Source organism: Moschus berezovskii, chromosome 22 (genome assembly GCF_049115385.1).
Source record: "Moschus berezovskii isolate FMDL1 chromosome 22, NW_MosBer_1.0, whole genome shotgun sequence".
NCBI classification, from domain to species: domain Eukaryota; kingdom Metazoa; phylum Chordata; class Mammalia; order Artiodactyla; family Moschidae; genus Moschus; species Moschus berezovskii.
The window spans coordinates 2,160,918-2,179,704 of record NC_142481.1 but is presented as its reverse complement, the minus strand read 5'-3'; the positions used below and the strand labels follow the sequence as shown (position 1 = coordinate 2,179,704).

Genomic DNA, 18,787 nt, shown 5'->3' with positions numbered 1-18,787 from the left:
TTTGTATTTTATTACAGCTTTTCCCCATTCTGTTTCATCTTTTTAAAAGCATGCTGCACTCCATAGGATTGCAAAGAGTTGAACAAGACTTAGTGACTGAACAACTTCTGATACAATCAAGTTGTTCATTAATCTTTACTTTGTGGCTTTCGTTTTTGTCTAGTTTAGGAAGATATGTCCAACAGCAAAGTCATAAGCGTATCCTATTATGTTTTCTTCCAATACTTTACTATGTAATATTTAGGATTTTATTCAGCTAGAACTAATCTTTCTGAATGGTGTGAAAAGATCCAATTTACTTTACTTACAGACGAGTATAATGGGAAAGCTTCGGTAGGGATACTAACATAACTTTCACATAGAAAATCATAAACTGTCTTGTCACTGGTACCCCCCAGCCTCTACACAAGCCAGCTTAGAGCATTAGCTTCTCTAGGGACCTTTGGACAGACTTGACTTCTCATTACTGAAATCTGTCAGGCAAACATTTCAGGTCACAGCTGTTTCTGCTACATTTCATGAATAAGCAGTATTTTCCCTTTTGTCTTTAACAAAATTTCATTATTTTCTGATACCTTTTAAATTGTTTTATCTGTTATAGGATATGGAAGGGTAAACTTGTGTGTTTAATTGCAAAAGAAAGCCTTGAAAATTCTGATATTGACAATGAAGTTTCAATGAAAATTGATATTGACAAGTCACCTTTTACATCAGTACACATAAGCACCTCCTCGCCTATGCTTTTGCAGTGCAAATTTTATCAATCTGATATTGAAAGATGGTAGTTCACTTGTTTAACTTGTATTCTGATCCTTGTGAGAGTCAGTACTTACCATTTTCATCAGTTCTCTCTTTATACCTCTTACCCATAAGGGAAGGAGGTGTCATTTTCTAAATGATTTGGAGGAGTACTTTTATGTTAAGGATATGAATCTCATAGGTTAAACATATTTTACTAATATTTTCAAATTCTGTTTAAAAACTTTTCTGCTATCTTTGACTATATAAAAGCTCATTAAAGTTCTTATATTGTCAAACCTAATCCATGTGTGTGGTTTCTGGATCTCATGTTGTATTTAGGGAGATTGTTTTCCATGATTATGTATGGTAGCCCCTAATAACTGTTTCGCATTTGGATAAAAGAATGAGACAGTTTTGTACAGAAATAATTTTGAGCAGAATCTCATATACCAATACTGTTAAGCTATTCACAATGAACTATCACCTTTATGTGTATATCTATTGTAAATGTTTATGTGTGTGTGTTGACAAACACAATGTTTCAAGCCTTAAATTCTTAGGATTTTGTTAGGTTCAAAAAATCAACAGATTAATTTGGGGCTTACTAACATCTGTATAATACTGAATCTTCCCCTACAGAAAGATAAAATGTCTGTTCTCATCCTCCATTAAACTTTACTCATTTTCTTTGTACTTATAGTCACATGAGAATTGGTTCCAGCACTGATGGCACAAAGCCTTCAGGAGTCAGGAAGTAATAAAGTGTAAAACAAGTCAGATGTAAGGCAACAGGTAGTGGTTTGAACTCTGGAAAAGTGGAAAACAAATGCCCATCTAAAGGTATTCATTTTAAATTTCACACAAATCAAACATGTTTATGAGTTTTGACCTATAGTTTTCTTTTCCCTCTGGTCTTGGAATTACAGCTTAGAACCTAACACCTTTTCTATTTAAATGACATGGATTTAACATGATTCATCTACCTGGAATTAGGAATGGTGAGTTAAATTTTGTTTTCTAATCTTCTTTGGTCATTGATCTTTTAAAGTTTTCTGTCTTTTGAGGACTATATTGCCTTTGTTTAAATGTAAATGATGAATACATCTCAGTAAATTTTACTTATTACAATTGATGTTTAACACCTGGTTTCTTAAAACTGTTGAATATATAATGAAGTTAGTTTTTCTTATCAACAAAATCATATTTCCGTGTTTGTACTGAAACAGAAGCTACCATCTTAACTCTATCATCATGAACTCCAACATTAACTCTACTGTGTTGGATACCCTTTTCACTCAGCTTCAGAACGAGGGCTGCTCTTTCTACTCAAAAATCTTTAGTCTCCTGGGTCTTGAGCTGTTTTGTTATTTCACCGATAATCACTGCTAAGATGATCAGGTCTTTGTATACATAGTTATCTTTTTATTTTACATTAATGTTTATTGATTATGCTAGGCACTGTGCTGAGCAATTTACATGCATTATCTCATTTAATCCTCCCATTAACTTTTGAGGTAGTACCATTATTATTTCTATAATAGAAATAGACAAGATGCTTACAAGGGACAAAATGTTTCTCCAGAACTAGAGGGCTAGAAAATGGAACAGTAAGAACTGAAACCCAGATCTAGTTGTTGCTGCAATATGAATTCTGAATTTTGATAAGTAGCCCAGGAATGAGACGGTCACATGAAACGGGACTCTGAAATGTAAACTGGGACAAGGTACTGGGGGGCAGGGGTCTTTCAGGCTATTTGGAGCAATGTGCACCTCGACCTAAGCCTATGGGATGCCATTGAAGGGTTTCGGTGAAGGAGAACTGATATGGTCAGACCTTTTAAATACAAGTTTGACTGCAATATGGATTTCTAACAGGAAATGGTAAATACAGGGGGATGGGTTAGAAAGCTATTCCCACAGTCTGTGTCAAATAGATTATTGTGTATTGGACAAACATTGATAGAATGGAAATGGATTAATGGAGTCAGACTCAAGGCATATTTAGGAGATAAAGCCTACAGGCCTTGGCAGCTGACTGGACATAGAGGCTGAGGGGGAGGAAAGAGTCAAGAATGACTCCATAGTGTGGATTCTCTCATGATGAGCGAGGTGTGCTCGCTGCCGGAAAGATTTCCTGCAGTCCTTACACTCATAGGGTCTTTCTCCAGTATGGATCCTCTGATGTAGAGTTAGAGACCCACTGTAGCTAAAGGCTTTCCCACAGATGTTACATTCGTAAGGTTTCTCTCCCGTATGAATTCGCTGATGCTGAGCCAGGCCTGCATTCTGGCTAAACGTTTTCCTACATTCCTTACACACGTAAGGTTTCTCTCCGGTGTGACTTCGCTGATGCTGTGCAAGTGACGAACTGTTGCTGAAGGCCTTCCCACACTCGACACACTCATAGGGTTTCTCTCCAGTGTGAACCCTCTGGTGTTGATCAAGGTACGCGATCTGGCTGAAGGCTTTCCTACACACCTTACATTCATACGGCTTCTCTCCAGTGTGAACCCTCTGGTGCTGAGCAAGGTGTGCATACTGGCTGAAGGTTTTCCTACACTCCTTGCATTCATAGGGTCTCTCTCCAGTATGAATTCTCTGATGTACAATTAGGTATCCACGATGGCTAAAGGCTTTCGCACAGACGTGACACACGTAAGGCTTCTCTCCAGTGTGAATTCTCTGATGCTGAGCAAGAAATGAACCGTTACTAAAGGCCTTTCCACACTCGATACATTCAAAAGGTCTCTCTCCAGTATGAACTCTCTGGTGTTGAGTCAGGTGTGCAATCTGGCTGAAGGCCTTTTTGCACTCTTTACACTGATAAGGTTTCTCTCCAGTATGGACTCTCTGGTGTTGAGCAAGGTGGGCGTTCTGGCTGAAGGCTTTCCTGCATTCCTTACATTCATAGGGTTTCTCTCCAGTGTGGATCCTCTTATGTTGAGCTAGGTTTGCACTCTGACTGAAGGTTTTCCCACATTCGACACATGCGTAGGGCTTCTCTCCAGTATGAATTCTCTGATGAAGAGTGAGAGATGAGCTCTGGTTGAACACCTTCTCACATTCATTACATTTCAAGAGTTTCTTTTCTACATAGACTTTCTTACGTTTCATTTCAACAGGTTTTTTCCGGTAACTTCTCTTTTGTGGCTCATGCTTATTACGTTTCTGCTTTATATCAAAGATTGTTTCGTGATGGAAAGTTTGCCAGGACTTAGTATATTCATTACTGTGATCCTCAGTTAGGATTTCTCTATGAGTGACGATCAGCTGACTAGCATGTACCTCCTGAGTTCCCAACTGGTTCTTAAACCAGTCCTTACTTTTAGAGTCTCCTCTCCAACTGGAGCAGTTGAGGTTATAACTAAGATGGCTTCTTCCCATCATCATTACTTTGGATGATTCTTCATAAATAACTTGCTTTAATGGAAATTCCTTGTTTTTAAATGCATACTCCCAATCTAAAAGATATCAAGAAAACAAACGTCTTTTGTCTTTATGCATTAGAGAACTTCTAAAACACAAACTGGTGAATGAACTACATACATAAGTTCAAGGATGTAATAGCTGTTAAATGAAGTCTAACGATGAGATTATAAAGAATGAAAATGTAGGAAAATTTATTAAAATACTTCATGCATAACTATTAAGAAAATCATTATATATATCTATATTAATATAAGTCTGCAAACATCCTTCCTCTCTTGCCTCAGGTTAGCCTGCATTCAAGGTAAGTTCGTTAGCTTTAAAAAAAAAAAAACAAACTTCATGTCAATGTGGCTAAAAAAAAATCTATTAGATCCCCACATCCCAAAACACACCAGGTGTCATTAATTGCCGTGAAAGTGTTAGTCACTCAGTTGTGACTGACTCTTTGTGACCCTATGGACTATAGGCTGCCAGGCTCCTCTTCCATGAGATTCTCCAGGCAAGAATACTGGAGTGGGTTGCCATTTACTTTTCCAGGTGATTTTCCTGACCCAGGGACTGAACCTGGGTCTCCTGCATTGCAGGCGGATTCTTTACTGTTTTGAGCCACCAAGGAACCCTATTAATTGCCACAGGCTATATATAAAACTATATGGTTAAACTTTAGCCGTCTGAAAATAGTCTTCCTGAGTATCACTTTCTGTGTGATATGTTCCAACCAAATGTAAATTTTCAGCTGATACTCAAGCTAAGATGCCTTCATGTTGAAGTAAGTTTGTATCAAATTGTTGGTTTTATTAACCTGCCATAGGCCTTTATTTGCCTATCTTTTCTATTCCTAAATCAAATCACCTGTTACTCTGTTCAAGACTTTCCAATGCTTTCTTACCTTATTTATAGTAAACCCAGACTTCCTATTATGATTTACAAAAGCAATGTAGCACAGAAACATAAATGTTATATGATACAAAATTATAGCAAATAAAATCCAGGAAAATATGAAAGCATGATCCTGACCAAGTGGAGTTCATCCCATGAATGCAAGGTTGAAATCAGTGTAATTCACCACATTAACAGATTAAAGATGGAAATCATATGTTGTTTCAATCAGTGTAAAAGTATTTTACTAAATTTAACATCTGTTTATTATAAAAATTCTCAGCACAGTAGGAATAGAAAGGAATTTCCTCAAGCTAATAAAGGGCATCTAAGAAATATCTGTAACAACTTAGTGGTGAGACAGTGAATACATTTCCCCTTAAGATTGAGAACAATGAAAGTATATTTGCTTTTAACCAATGCTATTCAACATTACAAGAGATCCTAGCTATTTCAATAAGAAATAATGTTATTTGCAGATAACATTACTCTTCATGGCTTCCCTGGTAGCTCAGTTGGTAAAGAATCTGCCTGCAATGCAGGAGACCCTGGATGGATTCCTGGGTTGGGAAGATCTGTTGGAGAAGGGATAGGCTACCCACTCCAGTATTCTTGGGCTTCCCTGGTTGCTCAGCTGGTAAAGAATTTGCCTTCAATGCAGGAGACCTGGATTCAATCCCTGGGTTGGGAAGATCCCCTGGAGAAGTGAACAGCTACCCACTCCAGTATTCTGGCCTGGAGAATTCCATGGACTACAGTCCATGGGGTCACAAAGAGTTGGTCACGACTGATCACACATGCACACATTACTGCAAAAAACACATCTAAAAAATTATGTATCTTATATCCATAAAACTATATCTCTTTCTATATAGATATATAATACTTATAAGAAGCCACTACACTGGATATGACAAAACACTGCTAATAGAAACTAAGACTGTAAAAAACGGCTAAATTTCAGGAATTGGAAAACAATGATACAGGATGTCAATGATAAAACAATGATATTAGTTCCCTCTAAATTGATACATAGATTCAACACAATCCCAAACAAAACTCCAGGAGGAGTTTTAGGTAGAAATGCTCAACTTCATTCTAGAATTTATGTGGAAATGCAAATGATCTATTAAAAGTCAAAGTGACTTTACAAATTCAACTGATGTCAAAATTTACTATAAAGCTACAGTAATCAGGATAGTCTGGTACCGGTGAAAGGACAGACATACATAGATTAATGGAAAAGAACACAGAGTTCAGAACTTAACCCATACATATATAGTCAACTGATTTTCAACAAAGATACCAAAAAGACAATATAATGGGGAAGGGAAAGTCTTTTAAAAAGGGTACTAGAGCACCTGTGTATCTGAAAAACAGCAGCAGACTCATACAGAGAACACACTGTGGTTGCCGAGGGGGAGAGGGTGGGGGAGGGAAGGGTCAGGCGGCTGAGACTAGGGATGCAAACTGTCATATAGGACGGACAAACAAGGTCCCACTGTAGAGCACAGGGAGCTACATATGTGCATACCTGAGTCATTCTGCTGTACAGCAGAAATTAACACAGCACTGTGGATCAGCCTCACTTCAATAAAATCATTTTAAATAAAAAAAAACTCCAAAGATATGGTGAGGATATGGAGCACACCTGGAACTGTACTGCAATGCTGATGGCAATGAAAATACCATCTCCTTGGAAAACTAAAGTTATACATATTCCTGTCATATGACTCAGTTTTTCCACTTTTTTTTTAAGCTGGTATTTTAAAAAAGTTTTTTTTAATTGGCATATAATCGCTTTACCATGTTGTGTTAGCTTCCTCTGTACAGCAGAGTACAACTACATGTACACGTATATCCCCTCCCTCTTGAGCCTTCCTCCCACAACCCCCACCTGTTTTTCCACTTTTAGATATTTACCTAAGATAAATGAAAATGTATGTCCATACAAAGTCCTGTACGTGACAACTTCATATTGCCCACACTGGAAACAACCCAAAGGTGCGTCAATAGGTAAGTGGAAAAACAAAAATATGGAACATCTGCACAGTAGACTGACACTCAGCAACAAAGGGAGTAAATTACTCACATATGCAACAATGTGATTTTCAAAGTAAATTTTGATGGTGAAGTAAACCAAACATAATAGTATGATTCCATTTAGCTTAAATGCAAACTAAGCTAAAACAACAAAGGTTAGTTTGGAGCCAGAGTGGAGAAGAGTGGACTGCAAAAACACACAAGTTATCTTCTGGAAACATTTTGTGTCTTCATTGCAGTGATGGTTTCATGGATGTATACAGCTGTCAGAACTCATCACACTGTAATTTACATAAATGCAATTTACTGTCTATAAAGTTAAGAAAAATCATGGATGGAAACAAAGGCTAGGTAAAGACAGACTTTAGTGACAAAGTAAAACTCATGTAACAAGCTCTTTACACTGAAAGTACTCTAACTTGGAACCTACTGAATAGATTTAAAAAAAAGCTATATTAATACAAAATCCTCAACTGGTTAGAAAATAGAATTAGTAGTAATTGCTATCCTGATCAAATATGATAAAACAATTTGATCAAAATACAGTAAAACCAGAAAACTTTCTGTTAAACAACTGTTGTGTAAATGGGAGTTAAAAGTTGTCTAGGAAATGGAAATAAAACCACTAAATATCAAATACAGCTGAAACTATATTAAGAGGAAATTAAAACCTCTAATAAATTTCATTAGTGAATTAAGAGACAATGAAATAACAGTTTAAGCTTTTTTCAGTTTTTTAGCATGTTTCCAAAAAATAGAAACAAAGTAAATCTAAGGAAATAATTAGTAAAGAGAAAAATAGAAAATAGAGAATTAGAAAACGGGAGAATGATGAAGCTATATTTCATATTTAACAGATATAGCCAAAAGCTGGAATTTAAAAATAAATAAGCAAAACTGATTAATGAGTAGCAACATAACAACTAAAAAAATAAGCTATATAAGTTAAGAAAATGGGATGTTTTATGCTATGGTACAAAACAAAAAGAATTGTAAGCGATTATTATGCTCAGGTTCATGGAAATAAACCTGATAACTATCTAGAAAAATTAAAATTTATTTAATTTAACCCAGGGAGGAAGCTATCGGGAGGCCATTTACCAGAGGACACTGAGAAAGCTATCAAAGGGCTACTTCCCCACAGAGGCCCTAGTACCAGAGTTTTTCTTCCAAACTCAAATAAAACTACTGACCTCATTCCTTCACACGAACACCTTATCAGACTTTTTTCCTAGCCTCCACTTCCCTCCAGTGGTAAGCTGCATTTCTTCACTAGGAAATCTTCCCATCAGATAAGTCTCTTTACTGTCCTAAGTCTAATTTATCTTTTCTTCTACAAACCTGTTCTTCCTTTTGATTTGTTTCTGTTAAATGCTATCACCTTCCAGTTACCCAGACTTGAAGAAAATACCACCAGAAGTATTTTTTCTTTGATGGTTTATAAACATCAGAATAATCCTAAAACTTTAATAGGATGATTTTCTCAAAGTAGAAACCTGAATCTTGGTAAAGAGATTAAGTGAATAAATGAATCAGTCCTTCAGTCTAAAAGGAATGAATGAGTGAAAAGGAAAAAAAATGCATTGCTGCGTCTAGATGTTTAAACACAGGATTGGAGCAAGTTGTGTAAACCTGAAAAGCAAAGACAAGGAGACGCCGTGACATCTGGGTCCAGAGAACAGGAAGAGGTTATCTGAGAGGACAGTACTGTGCAAGAGAGCGATTCCGAGGAGAGTTCGGCTGGGGAGCTCAGGCCAGAGACACCTCTGCCTCTTCCCAGGCCTGGAGCATCAGTTAGGAGCTGGACTTCTCAGACTAGCTGAGCGTTTCCTGGCAGGGGCCTCTCAGCCCTGGGTCTCGCTCACTCACCAGGGCACGCTCCCCTTGGCCTCTCCTCCACCATCCAGGGCTCCTTTCCTTGCTCCAGTAATGAGATCACATCCGGCTTAGAGACCGAAACTCCTGCTCGCAAGAAATGAAACTGGGAGTTAGCCAGGACTACCGGTCAGGTCAAGCTGCTTGGTCACTGGGAAGGGGAGGGAGCTGAGGGTGGGTGACGAGTTCTGGGGCTGGGGAGACAGACGGAGCTGCCCAAACATCCAACCAAGCTGCCGACTCTACAGAGCCACACTCATCTGGGAGAGCACCAGTGAGGTGCAGCAGAGGCTCCCCAAACGTGGCACTGGAAAGCAGCCTCCCTGCGGATTCCGCTTTACAGGGAGACCTCCTCACCCAGCGATACCAGGCTCCTGTAGTTGTCCAGCATCACCGTCCTGTACAGACTCCTCTGAGCAGGGTTCAGCCATTCCCACTCCTCTTGCGAGAAATCGACAGCCACGTCCCCAAATGTCACCAGATCCTGAAATGACACAGACATGTTCCTGCTCAACCAGTGTTCTTACCCTCACATGAGCATAGTTTAAAAAGTTAAACTTAGAAGTACTGCATATAGTGAAATTTCCTGTCAGGATCTTGGGGTCTGAGCAACATAACTTCTCTGTGCTTAGTCTTGATATTCTGTCATGGAAAGTACACAATTTCAGAGAGTGTCTACTGATGGAGAAAAGATACAAGTGAAAATTGGCAAGAACAGAACACTGTAAACAATCAAATGTGAAGTAATTCAGTACTCACAGTACATGCTAGAGCATTTCTCAGTGTGGAAAATCAGGACAGACTGGAGCAGTGAAAAAGCCTCAAGGAGGAGGCAGAAACATGAATTATGCTCAGTTTTTACATGCATTTTTCCAAATTATGCAACTGAATGATCAGTGTTCCGGCTATATCAATTAGGTATATATAAAAATATATTTGATGCTCACTGTATCTGTACTCTAAATTACATACAAATGTAATAAGAGCAGTAAGTTTTGTGGTGATTTTGCAAAAATATAACCTAAATGTATGCCATTACAGAGAACAATCAGGAACAACAAAAGATTACATAACAGCTCTTGATAACATCACTAAATTTCAAAGACAGTTGTTAACTTATCATACCCCCTAAAAGACAAAGTAATAGTAACTTTAACCACTATTAAATAGGAACATTTCAAATGTGATAATGCAGCGCATCACAAAACACCTACAGCTCTCACCTCACTAGGGAAACATACCCAGTCGTGCACACCTACTGAACAAGAGTTTCTGAAATGTTACCACACAGCTATCAAATACCATGGTTAAATTAAGGATCTTTGCAACATGAAATGAGACCTAGTCTGCTTCCCCAAAATTAAAAAAATGCGGACTCTTACTAATGTGGTAAGTCTGCTCCAGACTTAATTTTTTTTGGCTGTATGATCTGGTATGTGCTTTACAGGTTTGGCACATCACAGAGCAAAACCACAGAGCTGACACGCAGCTGCCCTCAACGGCACACACCCAAACAGCCGAGCCGACCTGTCAGATACTGAAATCCTTCCACGCTGGCTGGTGAACAGTGGCTACAGGGAGCCCCACTGGCGGCCATCCTCCCCACAGGCCAGTACGGAGGGGACCACCTGCCGCGCATCAGCCTTCAGGACCCCATCGCGGTAAGTTCTGGATGTGTCCTGGCCGGAGGGGTTGTCAAATACGAACGTCACTCCTATTAACGTGCCCCCTGACAGAGTAATACCCTTACTGAAGATGCATTTAAGCCTATTGGTGATGCTACACAGAAACATTTCTAATGGGAAGAAAAAAAATGAGTCAGTATATGAACAACTGTCTGAGTAAGGGACAGAAACGTTAAGGAAGCTACAAGCGAAGTGAGAGGACACCACGAAACATCAGCTACGTTCATCAGCTTCTGTCCTGTGTGCTTCCATCTCAAAAACAACTTAATAAAGGGAAAGCTGGGAAGTGAGTGAAGGCTTCAAGGAAGGGAACACGGGTTGGGTTTGAAAGATGAAACTTGAGCTAGATAGGGCTGGGCACCATCAATCATAAATTCTATTAAAACTCAACCACTTCAACACACTCTTTAAAACTGTGGGCAAAAGAAGTGTTCCACACACCATGTTTTCTGTAGTAGAGGCCAAGCATGTTTTGCCAGGTAATGTTCTTACAAGACGTTTTTTTCACTTGCACACGCAAACAAATGGATTCTGGGTTTTGATGATCTGATTGATATTTTCCTCTTAGCCAATGAGATCTGAATACTTTTCAAATGTCTTTATTTTGATTCTATAACAGGAATCTTATACCATTTTGTTACCTTATTAAAGAAGCTCAGGAAATAATGTCTGGAGAGAGCCATCAAGATGGCAGAGTAGCAAGACATGAAGCCTACCTCCTCCCACAAATACAAAAGTGAAAGGCTTCTCACAGCAGCAAGAGAAGAACAGAGAGTTAATTACAAGGACACCCCCATGTGGCTCTCAGGTGACTTCTCTACAGAAACACTGCAGGACAGAAGGGACTGGCAAGATACGGTCAAAGACTTGAAAGGGAAAAACCTGCGGCCTAGGCTACTCTCATTGCATGATTATTTAGAAGGAAAAAAATTTTTTTTTAAGAAAAATAAAATAGTACCTGGTATTTCTACCCACAGTGATTTTTTTCCCCTAAGTTAAAAACTCGGAAGTCCTAACCCCCAACGTCTACCTAGCTCCTGTAAGCAGTCAAAATGCAGTTAGTATGTATTTGTTCACGTTCCCTTACGCAGACATATCTGTGATTACGTATTCATTTACTGATAACATCACTCTTGTTAGACGCATATTATCATCGATAAATGATATAAACCAGCCATATCTCATTTACTGACCCCTTGATTATCTTCAATTATGTCAGTCTTAATTTTTCACTATGATGTTACAAAGGTCTCTAATTATTGTCGTAAAATATGTTCCTAAAAGTTCTTCTCTCTGTTAACACTAGGATTTCCCAACTTACTTAACATCAGAAAAAAGTTTAAATTACACTATTCTGGCCTAGTCAGAAAAGGACGTAATGAAAAAAAAATCAGGTTGGGACTGAAGTTTTGACCTGTAGTCAGAGAAATATTAATAAAGTTTTTCAGGTAGAAGGAAAAGGGAATGAAATGAAAAATAAAAGGAAAACGGAAGCATTGCAGCACAGGAAGAAATTCAGAGCCATGAAACAGTAACTAAATATAACATCTACTACTACTAATATAGGGGTAATATAATTACCTTGTTGAGAAAGCAGCAAAAGTACTAACGACAGAAGGAAGATTACACAGGGAAGAAAGATGACCCTTACAGTAAGAAGTAATGGATACATATTCTAAAGTGGCCACTAAAAGAGTAATAGCCTAGCTGTGAGAACAGAGAAAAAACATACACTGTTTTATAAGAGGCTTCCCAGGTGGCCAGTATAGGAGACACGGGTTCAATCCCTGGGTCGGGAAGATCCCCTAGAGAAGGAAAAGGTGACTCACTCCAGTATTCTTGGGGGAAATCCCATGGATAGAGGAGCCTGGCGGCTGCAGTCCACAGGGTCACAAGAGTCGGATACAATGTAGTGACTGAGCACACCAACAAGAGGCACACTTTAAATATATAATCTTTACAGGCAGAGGTTCTCAGAAACTGTGCATTAAAATCATCAGCAGACTCAATACAAACGTGGTTTCCTGGGCCCCATCACAAGAGACTGTGATGCCCCTTGGAGCATTTGGCCCGGTGGGCTCTGTCTGTCCCACAGAACATGCCCTCTGCCTTCTTCCGTCCTCAGCTCTGCCTTCCATCCCCAGCTCACAGACAGCAGGGGAGAGGCTGCTTGCTGGCTCTTGCTGCCCTGGTCTCAAACATTCATTCTTTTGTTGATTTATATATTAATTTGGCAAATATTTCTGTTCTGTTCTGTTCTGTCGCTCAGTCGTGTCCGACTCTTTGCGACCCCATGGACTGTAGCCTACCAGGCTTCTCCGTCCATGGGATTCTCCAGGCAAGAATACTGGAGTGGGTTACCGTTTCCTTCTCCAGGGGATCTTCCCGACCCAGGGATCGAACCCGGGTCTCCCACATTGGAGGCAGATGCTTTAACCTCTGAGCCACCAGGGAAGCCCAGTGGATGGCTACTACCTACATTGTTGTAATTCCCTACTACCTATATTGGGAATACAAAGGTGAACAGAATATAGCCCCTCCCCTTGTGGAATTAAAATTCTGACAGAGGAGAAAGACGTTCAATATAAGGTCACACAAAGTCAGGTAATATTAAATACTATGACAGAAACAAGGTAAGGTAACTTAAGAGTTACAGGGGCGTTCATATAGGTAAAAATGGGCTTCCCTGGTGGCTCAGATGGTAAAGAACCTGCCTGCAGTGCAGGAGACTGGTTCAGTCCCAGGGTCAGAAAGACCCCCTGGAGAAGGAAATGGCACCCTGCTCCAGTATACTTGCCTGGAGAATCCTGTGGACAGAGGAGCCTGGTGGGTTACCGTCCTGCTGCTGCTGCTGCTAAGTCTCACCAGTCATGTCCGACTCTGTGCGACCCCATAGACGGCACCCCACCAGGCTCCTCTGTCCACAGGATTCTCTGCGCAAGAACACTGGAGTGGGTTGTCATTTCCTCCTCCCAGGCTACAGTCCGTGGGGGTCACAAAGAGCCGGACACGACTGAGTGACTTTCACTTTTGTGTAAGATAAAACCTTAAAAATGAGCTGAGGTTTGAACAACCATCTACATAAAGTGGGAGAGCCAGCCAGGCCATCCTCTGGGGGAGGAGAGTTACAGTGGAGGAAGGAGCAAACGTTCAGAAATAGAGAGGAGCTTGGAGCATTTGAGGGACAGCAAGCCAACCAGTGTGACTGGAGCAGAGAGCAGTGAAACGGGAGGAAATGAGGTCTGAGCGCCGGGAGCTGGGCCGTGTGGGCCCTGAGAGGCAAAGGACAGACGCGGGGCCTCATTCCGTGCAGAAGTGACGTGCTCCGGGACCCTGAGCGCCCTGCTCCCAGGAGCCCTTCACTGTCCTGCCACCCTTCTCTCAGCATCCGGTGCTGACCCTCAGCAGCAGAGCTTGCTGCCCTGACAGTCACTAACAGGGACGTCTGCACATCACTCTTTCCTTGGCCTCTTTTTCCTCATTTGGAAAACAGTGTCTCAGAAAACCAGCTTACTCATAATTTTCTTCCTGGCTTTATCATTTTATGAACCTAGAACTCTGGTGTCTAAATAGACTAGCTACTAGCCACATGTGGTTATTTAAGTCAATTAACATTTAAAAATTCAGTCCTTCAGTCACACTAGTCCATACACGTGGCTCGACGGCCACACGTGGCTAGCTGCTGCGGTACTGGGCAGTGCAAACAAAGCATCTCTGCCACCAATCGTCACAGTGCTGCTCTGCGTGATATAAAACAAGAAAAAGATGAAGTAGTTTGTGGCTTTATTTTTTATATTTAATCTACAGAATGTTTTTAGCCTCAAAGTACGAGGAAGAAAAAATTTCAAGTGAACATCCAGCCCTTCCCCTCTAATTTAGACTATCATTACACTATCATATAATAAACTAGTAGACAGCAAATTCCATGAAGACAGTCTCTATGTTTTTAACCACAGTATTGCCAGCACTTAATGTACAATAAGTCTTTAATAACTATATGTTCAGAGAGTGAATAAGTATTTTCCGTTTGTACTTGTATTTGTTTCCAGACGTTATGTGCTGATCTTTTTATTTCTCTGGCTCCCATTCTATATTATTTACTGGTTTTGTTATTATAGATGTAAGCAGCCACTTTTTAATGTATATTCAATACTCCCTCCTGTCAGTTTCCTTTTTCAAAAAATGTCCTGCAGTTTTCCATATTAACGCTACTAATCTTCACTGAATGATGCAGAATATTCGATCTGTGACCTGATGCTAACTCAGGATAGCTCATTACTCCCGTGGAGTCCTACTCGTTAATGCTCACCCAGTGCCTGAAGAAAACTCCTGCCCTAGCTGACCCACCCTTTAATACTCGAGACCCAGGAAATCCCACTCCTCAAAAACCACCTTGAGCAAGAGACCCTGCCTTGTACCACAGCTAAGCCTGCCCCAGCAGTCCCTGTCTACTCTCAAACTCAGGTCTATGGAAAAGCTCGAAACTGTTGGTCACATCTGAACACCCACTTCGACCTCAATGGATCAAGTCCCTCCAGCGAAGATTTTCATATTCCACCAAGGAGTGTATTTTGGCCTCTTAAGACCTCCCAACTGAGGTCTCCCACAGCAAGTGCTAAACTGTTTCTCGAATAGATGAAAATTCTGGTTGAGGGGGGGAAAAAAAAGGAAGCTCACTGCACTTTGGGGGTAGTGGTGGGGGGTAAATCTTTCACTAGATTGGAGAACATGAGGACCAGGTCATTGAATGAATGGAACTTCAGTAGAGTGGGGAATTTCAGAAGAAAAGCAAAATGTCCATGTAAAACCTGAAAAAACAAGGCATTTCAGAGAAGAGAAGAAATATTTCCTTACCTCGGACATGGCTTTAAGAAATTATGACAGCTCTTCTGCCCTCCTCCTTCCGGCTCCTCTCTGAGCAGTGTTCAGAGAAAACACAGCTGGAGAGGGAGGAAGAAAACATAAAATGCCAGGCCTGCCCAAAGCTCTCAGCATTGTCAGCCGAGAAAGTCTCCTTTTCTTCTCACTGCCCTTCTCTCCACCACAGAAGTAAATAAGAGGTGTCACTCAACTGATCTTTGCTATCTAAATTCTTTCACCTACCTGCTTTAAGTCCAGTTGATTTATAGTGTTATAATAGTTTCAAGTGTTCAACACAGTGATTCAGTATCTTTAGAGACTTAAGGGCTTCCCAGGTGGTTCGAGTGGTAAAGAACCCGCCTAACAATGCAGGAGACATAGGAGACACTTTGATCCCTGGGTCAGGAAGATCCCTGGAGAAGGAAATGGCAACCCATTCCAGTATTCTTGCCTGGAGAATCCCACGGACAGAGGAGCCTGGCGGGCTACAGTCCATGGGGTCCCAAAGAGTCGGACACGACAGAAGCGATTTAGCACGCTCATACTCCATTTAAATCTCCCACGTGCTTTAGATCTCAATATGCAACAAAAACTCTGTGCATAAGATAGCTCCTCGTTTATAAGAATAACAGTACCCTTCAGAGTGGCACTGCCAAGTAAGGGGTATGTCCCCCTTCACACGTAAGGGTATTCATCAGTGAAATTATCCAAGGCTTCATGGTAATGAAGCAGTTGAGCCCAACTGGGATCCAGATCTGCCTCCTTAGTCTCTTCACTAGAGGATGACATTGAAAGGAAATGTGTCCCCACCCTTTCTACAAAGATGAGATTAAAAAGCTACAAAGTGAATGCCTCAGAGAACGCATCTTTCCACAGGGTAGCCCGCACAGGGGTGGTGTGGTCTGGAGGACCCTGGACCCTTCCTGCTTCTGGTCCTGGCTTATTATGAAACACACTGGAAAACCATTCGCTCAACTTTTCTAAGAAATTTCCTCGGGGGTGGGGAGGGTGTGCAGGTGCAGGGACAGGCAGAAACTGTCACCCAACTCCCTAAGTTACGAGTTACTGTCCACGGAACTCCCCCGCCTTGGCGAGTACAGCGGCAGAGAAGGACCTGCGGTGCCGGCGGGGGTCGAGGCCGGCGCTCAGGGCTCTGCCCGCCGGGCGCGAGGCCGTCTCCTCCCCAGCTCTCTTCCCTCCGTGAACTCCAGCTCTCCTCCTCCATCTCGCGTCTGCCCCACTATACAGCGCCTCCAGGCCCGCGGCGCGCGGCCTCCACCCCCGACACACTCACTCACACACACACACGCCCCGCCGCCCCTCGCGCTGGCGGCTCCCCGGGCGCAGCCTGCGGGGACGCACGGGCACGGCCGCGGCTGCACGGGCACGACGCTGTCACCCTGTCCTCAGACTCTCTTCACACACGGCCGCGCGCACTCTCACGCGCAAGGTCACGCACACAGTGGCGCTGTCACGCGTTGCCACACACGGCAGACTAGGGTCACACGCGGTGACACGCTCGCTCTGCCCACACACGGTCACGCACACCCTGACCCCGGCTCCCACCGGCCCGGACGCCCTCGGTCGCCCGCCCGCCGGCAGGCCGGCCCGCCCACGCGCCGCGCGGGACGCCTCACCTCTCCTCGCTCGGCGGCCGAGCGGCCCGCGGCCGGGGCGGGGCCTCGATCTCGCCGCGACCGGCGGCCTCACAAAGGGGCCGCGGCGCCCGGGGCGGGCAGCCGGCGCCGGCCGCGGGGGCCGCCGGGAGCTGGAGTCCGGGGCCGGGCCCGGGGCGGCGCGGAGCATGCCGGGACTGCCGGGCCCGGGCGCCGCGGCCGCCGGCGGCTTCCCGCCTCGTCCTCTCGCGTCGTCTTTGCGGTGCTCATGCAGCCCCGGCCCTCCGACCCAGCCCTCAGGCCGGCGGGCCCATCGCCCGGCCGCCGAGTCCGCCCAGACCCGGACGGCCGGCGTAAACTGCGCAGGCGCAGCCCGCTCGCGTCGCCGAGGCGTCCAGAAACGCGGGCCGCGCGTGGTGGCGGGGCTGTGGGGCGCACGCGCAGTGGCCGCGTCCGTGCGGGCGCCGCAGGTGGGGCTGCGGGTCGGCGCTGGGGGAATGCAGACAGCGGGGCTGGGTGTGCGGGCTGCGGAGAGCGCTGGGGCTTGGGGCTCTTTTCCCTGTTTCCCCTCTGTCCTCCCGATCCTTTCATTTGCCATTTACTGAGGGGCTACTGTGTACTGCAAGGAGATCCAACCAGTCCGTTCTAAAGGAGATCAATCCTGTGTTCATTGGAAGGACTGATGCTAAAGCTGAAACTGCAATACTTTGGCCACGTCATGCGACGAGTTGACTCACTGGAAAACTCTGATGCTGGGAAAGGTTGGGGGCGGGAGGAGAAGGGGACGACCGAGAATGAGATGGCTGGATGGCATCACCGACTCTGTGGACATGAGTTTGAGTGAGCTCAGGGAGTTGGTGATGGACAGGGAGGCCTGGAGTGCTGTGATTCATGGGGTCGCGGAGAGTCGGACACCACTGAGCGACTGAACTGAACTGAACTGAACTGAGGGGCTACTGTGTGCCAAGCAGGGCTTCCCACACGGCTCAGTGGTGAAGAATCCGCCTGCCAATGCGGGAGACCTGGGTTCCATCCCTGGGGCCAGAAGATCTGGAGAATCCCGTGGACAGAGGAGCCTGGCGGGCTAGAGTCTGACAGGACTGAGCGACCAGGGGCAGCAGTTCGCCGAGCACTGTTGTAGGCGCTGGGGACGCAACTAGGAACGTGCCAAAATCCCCATCCGCGGAGCTGAGGTTCCGGTGTGGAAGAAATTTAATAGAAAAAAAATAAGATACTGATAAATAATGGGAATAAAGAAAAGCAGAGCACAAGGCCATTCTTTCGGTACTTCGTTCTTTTACACCCTCTTGTTCCTGTTCAGCGTCTGAAAATGTTCAATAAACTCCTGGCTCTGGTCCTCAGTCATGCCTCACCTTTTCTGAAATTGTGTTATAGGATGTGGAGCTCCAGAGGGACTGCTCACCAAAAGAACCAGTGACAAAAAGCTGGAAATGTTTATATGGAGGAAATGTAAAAAATGCAGATGTTATATTTACAAAGATATTGAAACACTGTATATAGTAATAACATGTTGAATATAAACAACATGGTTAAAAGTAGAGAAATAAATACATTTGTTTGAAATTATACAACTAGATAAATTAGTTGTGTGATACTGAAGCAACCTGTATTTCTGGGGTTTTGTTTTTATTAAAGGGG

At 43.1% G+C, this 18,787-nt stretch overlaps 1 protein-coding gene across 5 annotated transcripts; it reads right to left on the bottom strand.

Moving 5' to 3' along the window:
* Nucleotides 1-2,742: 2,742 nt before the first annotated feature.
* Nucleotides 2,743-17,521, bottom strand: ZNF583 (zinc finger protein 583). 5 transcript variants are annotated; one of them, XM_088830346.1, is made up of 5 exons: nt 17,150-17,271; nt 15,507-15,592; nt 9,325-9,451; nt 8,962-9,054; nt 2,743-4,202 (listed from the first exon to the last, which is right to left on the bottom strand). In XM_088830346.1, exons 2-5 carry the CDS (start codon nt 15,513-15,515, stop codon nt 2,743-2,745), a joined length of 1,689 nt encoding a protein of 562 aa, XP_088686472.1. In that variant the 5' UTR covers nt 15,516-15,592; nt 17,150-17,271. The 5 variants fall into 5 exon arrangements, with proteins under 5 accessions (XP_088686472.1, XP_088686473.1, XP_088686470.1 ...); XM_088830347.1 differs by having other exon boundaries at nt 9,335-9,451; XM_088830344.1 differs by lacking the exon at nt 15,507-15,592 and having other exon boundaries at nt 9,335-9,451; nt 17,150-17,521.
* Nucleotides 17,522-18,787: the final 1,266 nt, after the last annotated feature.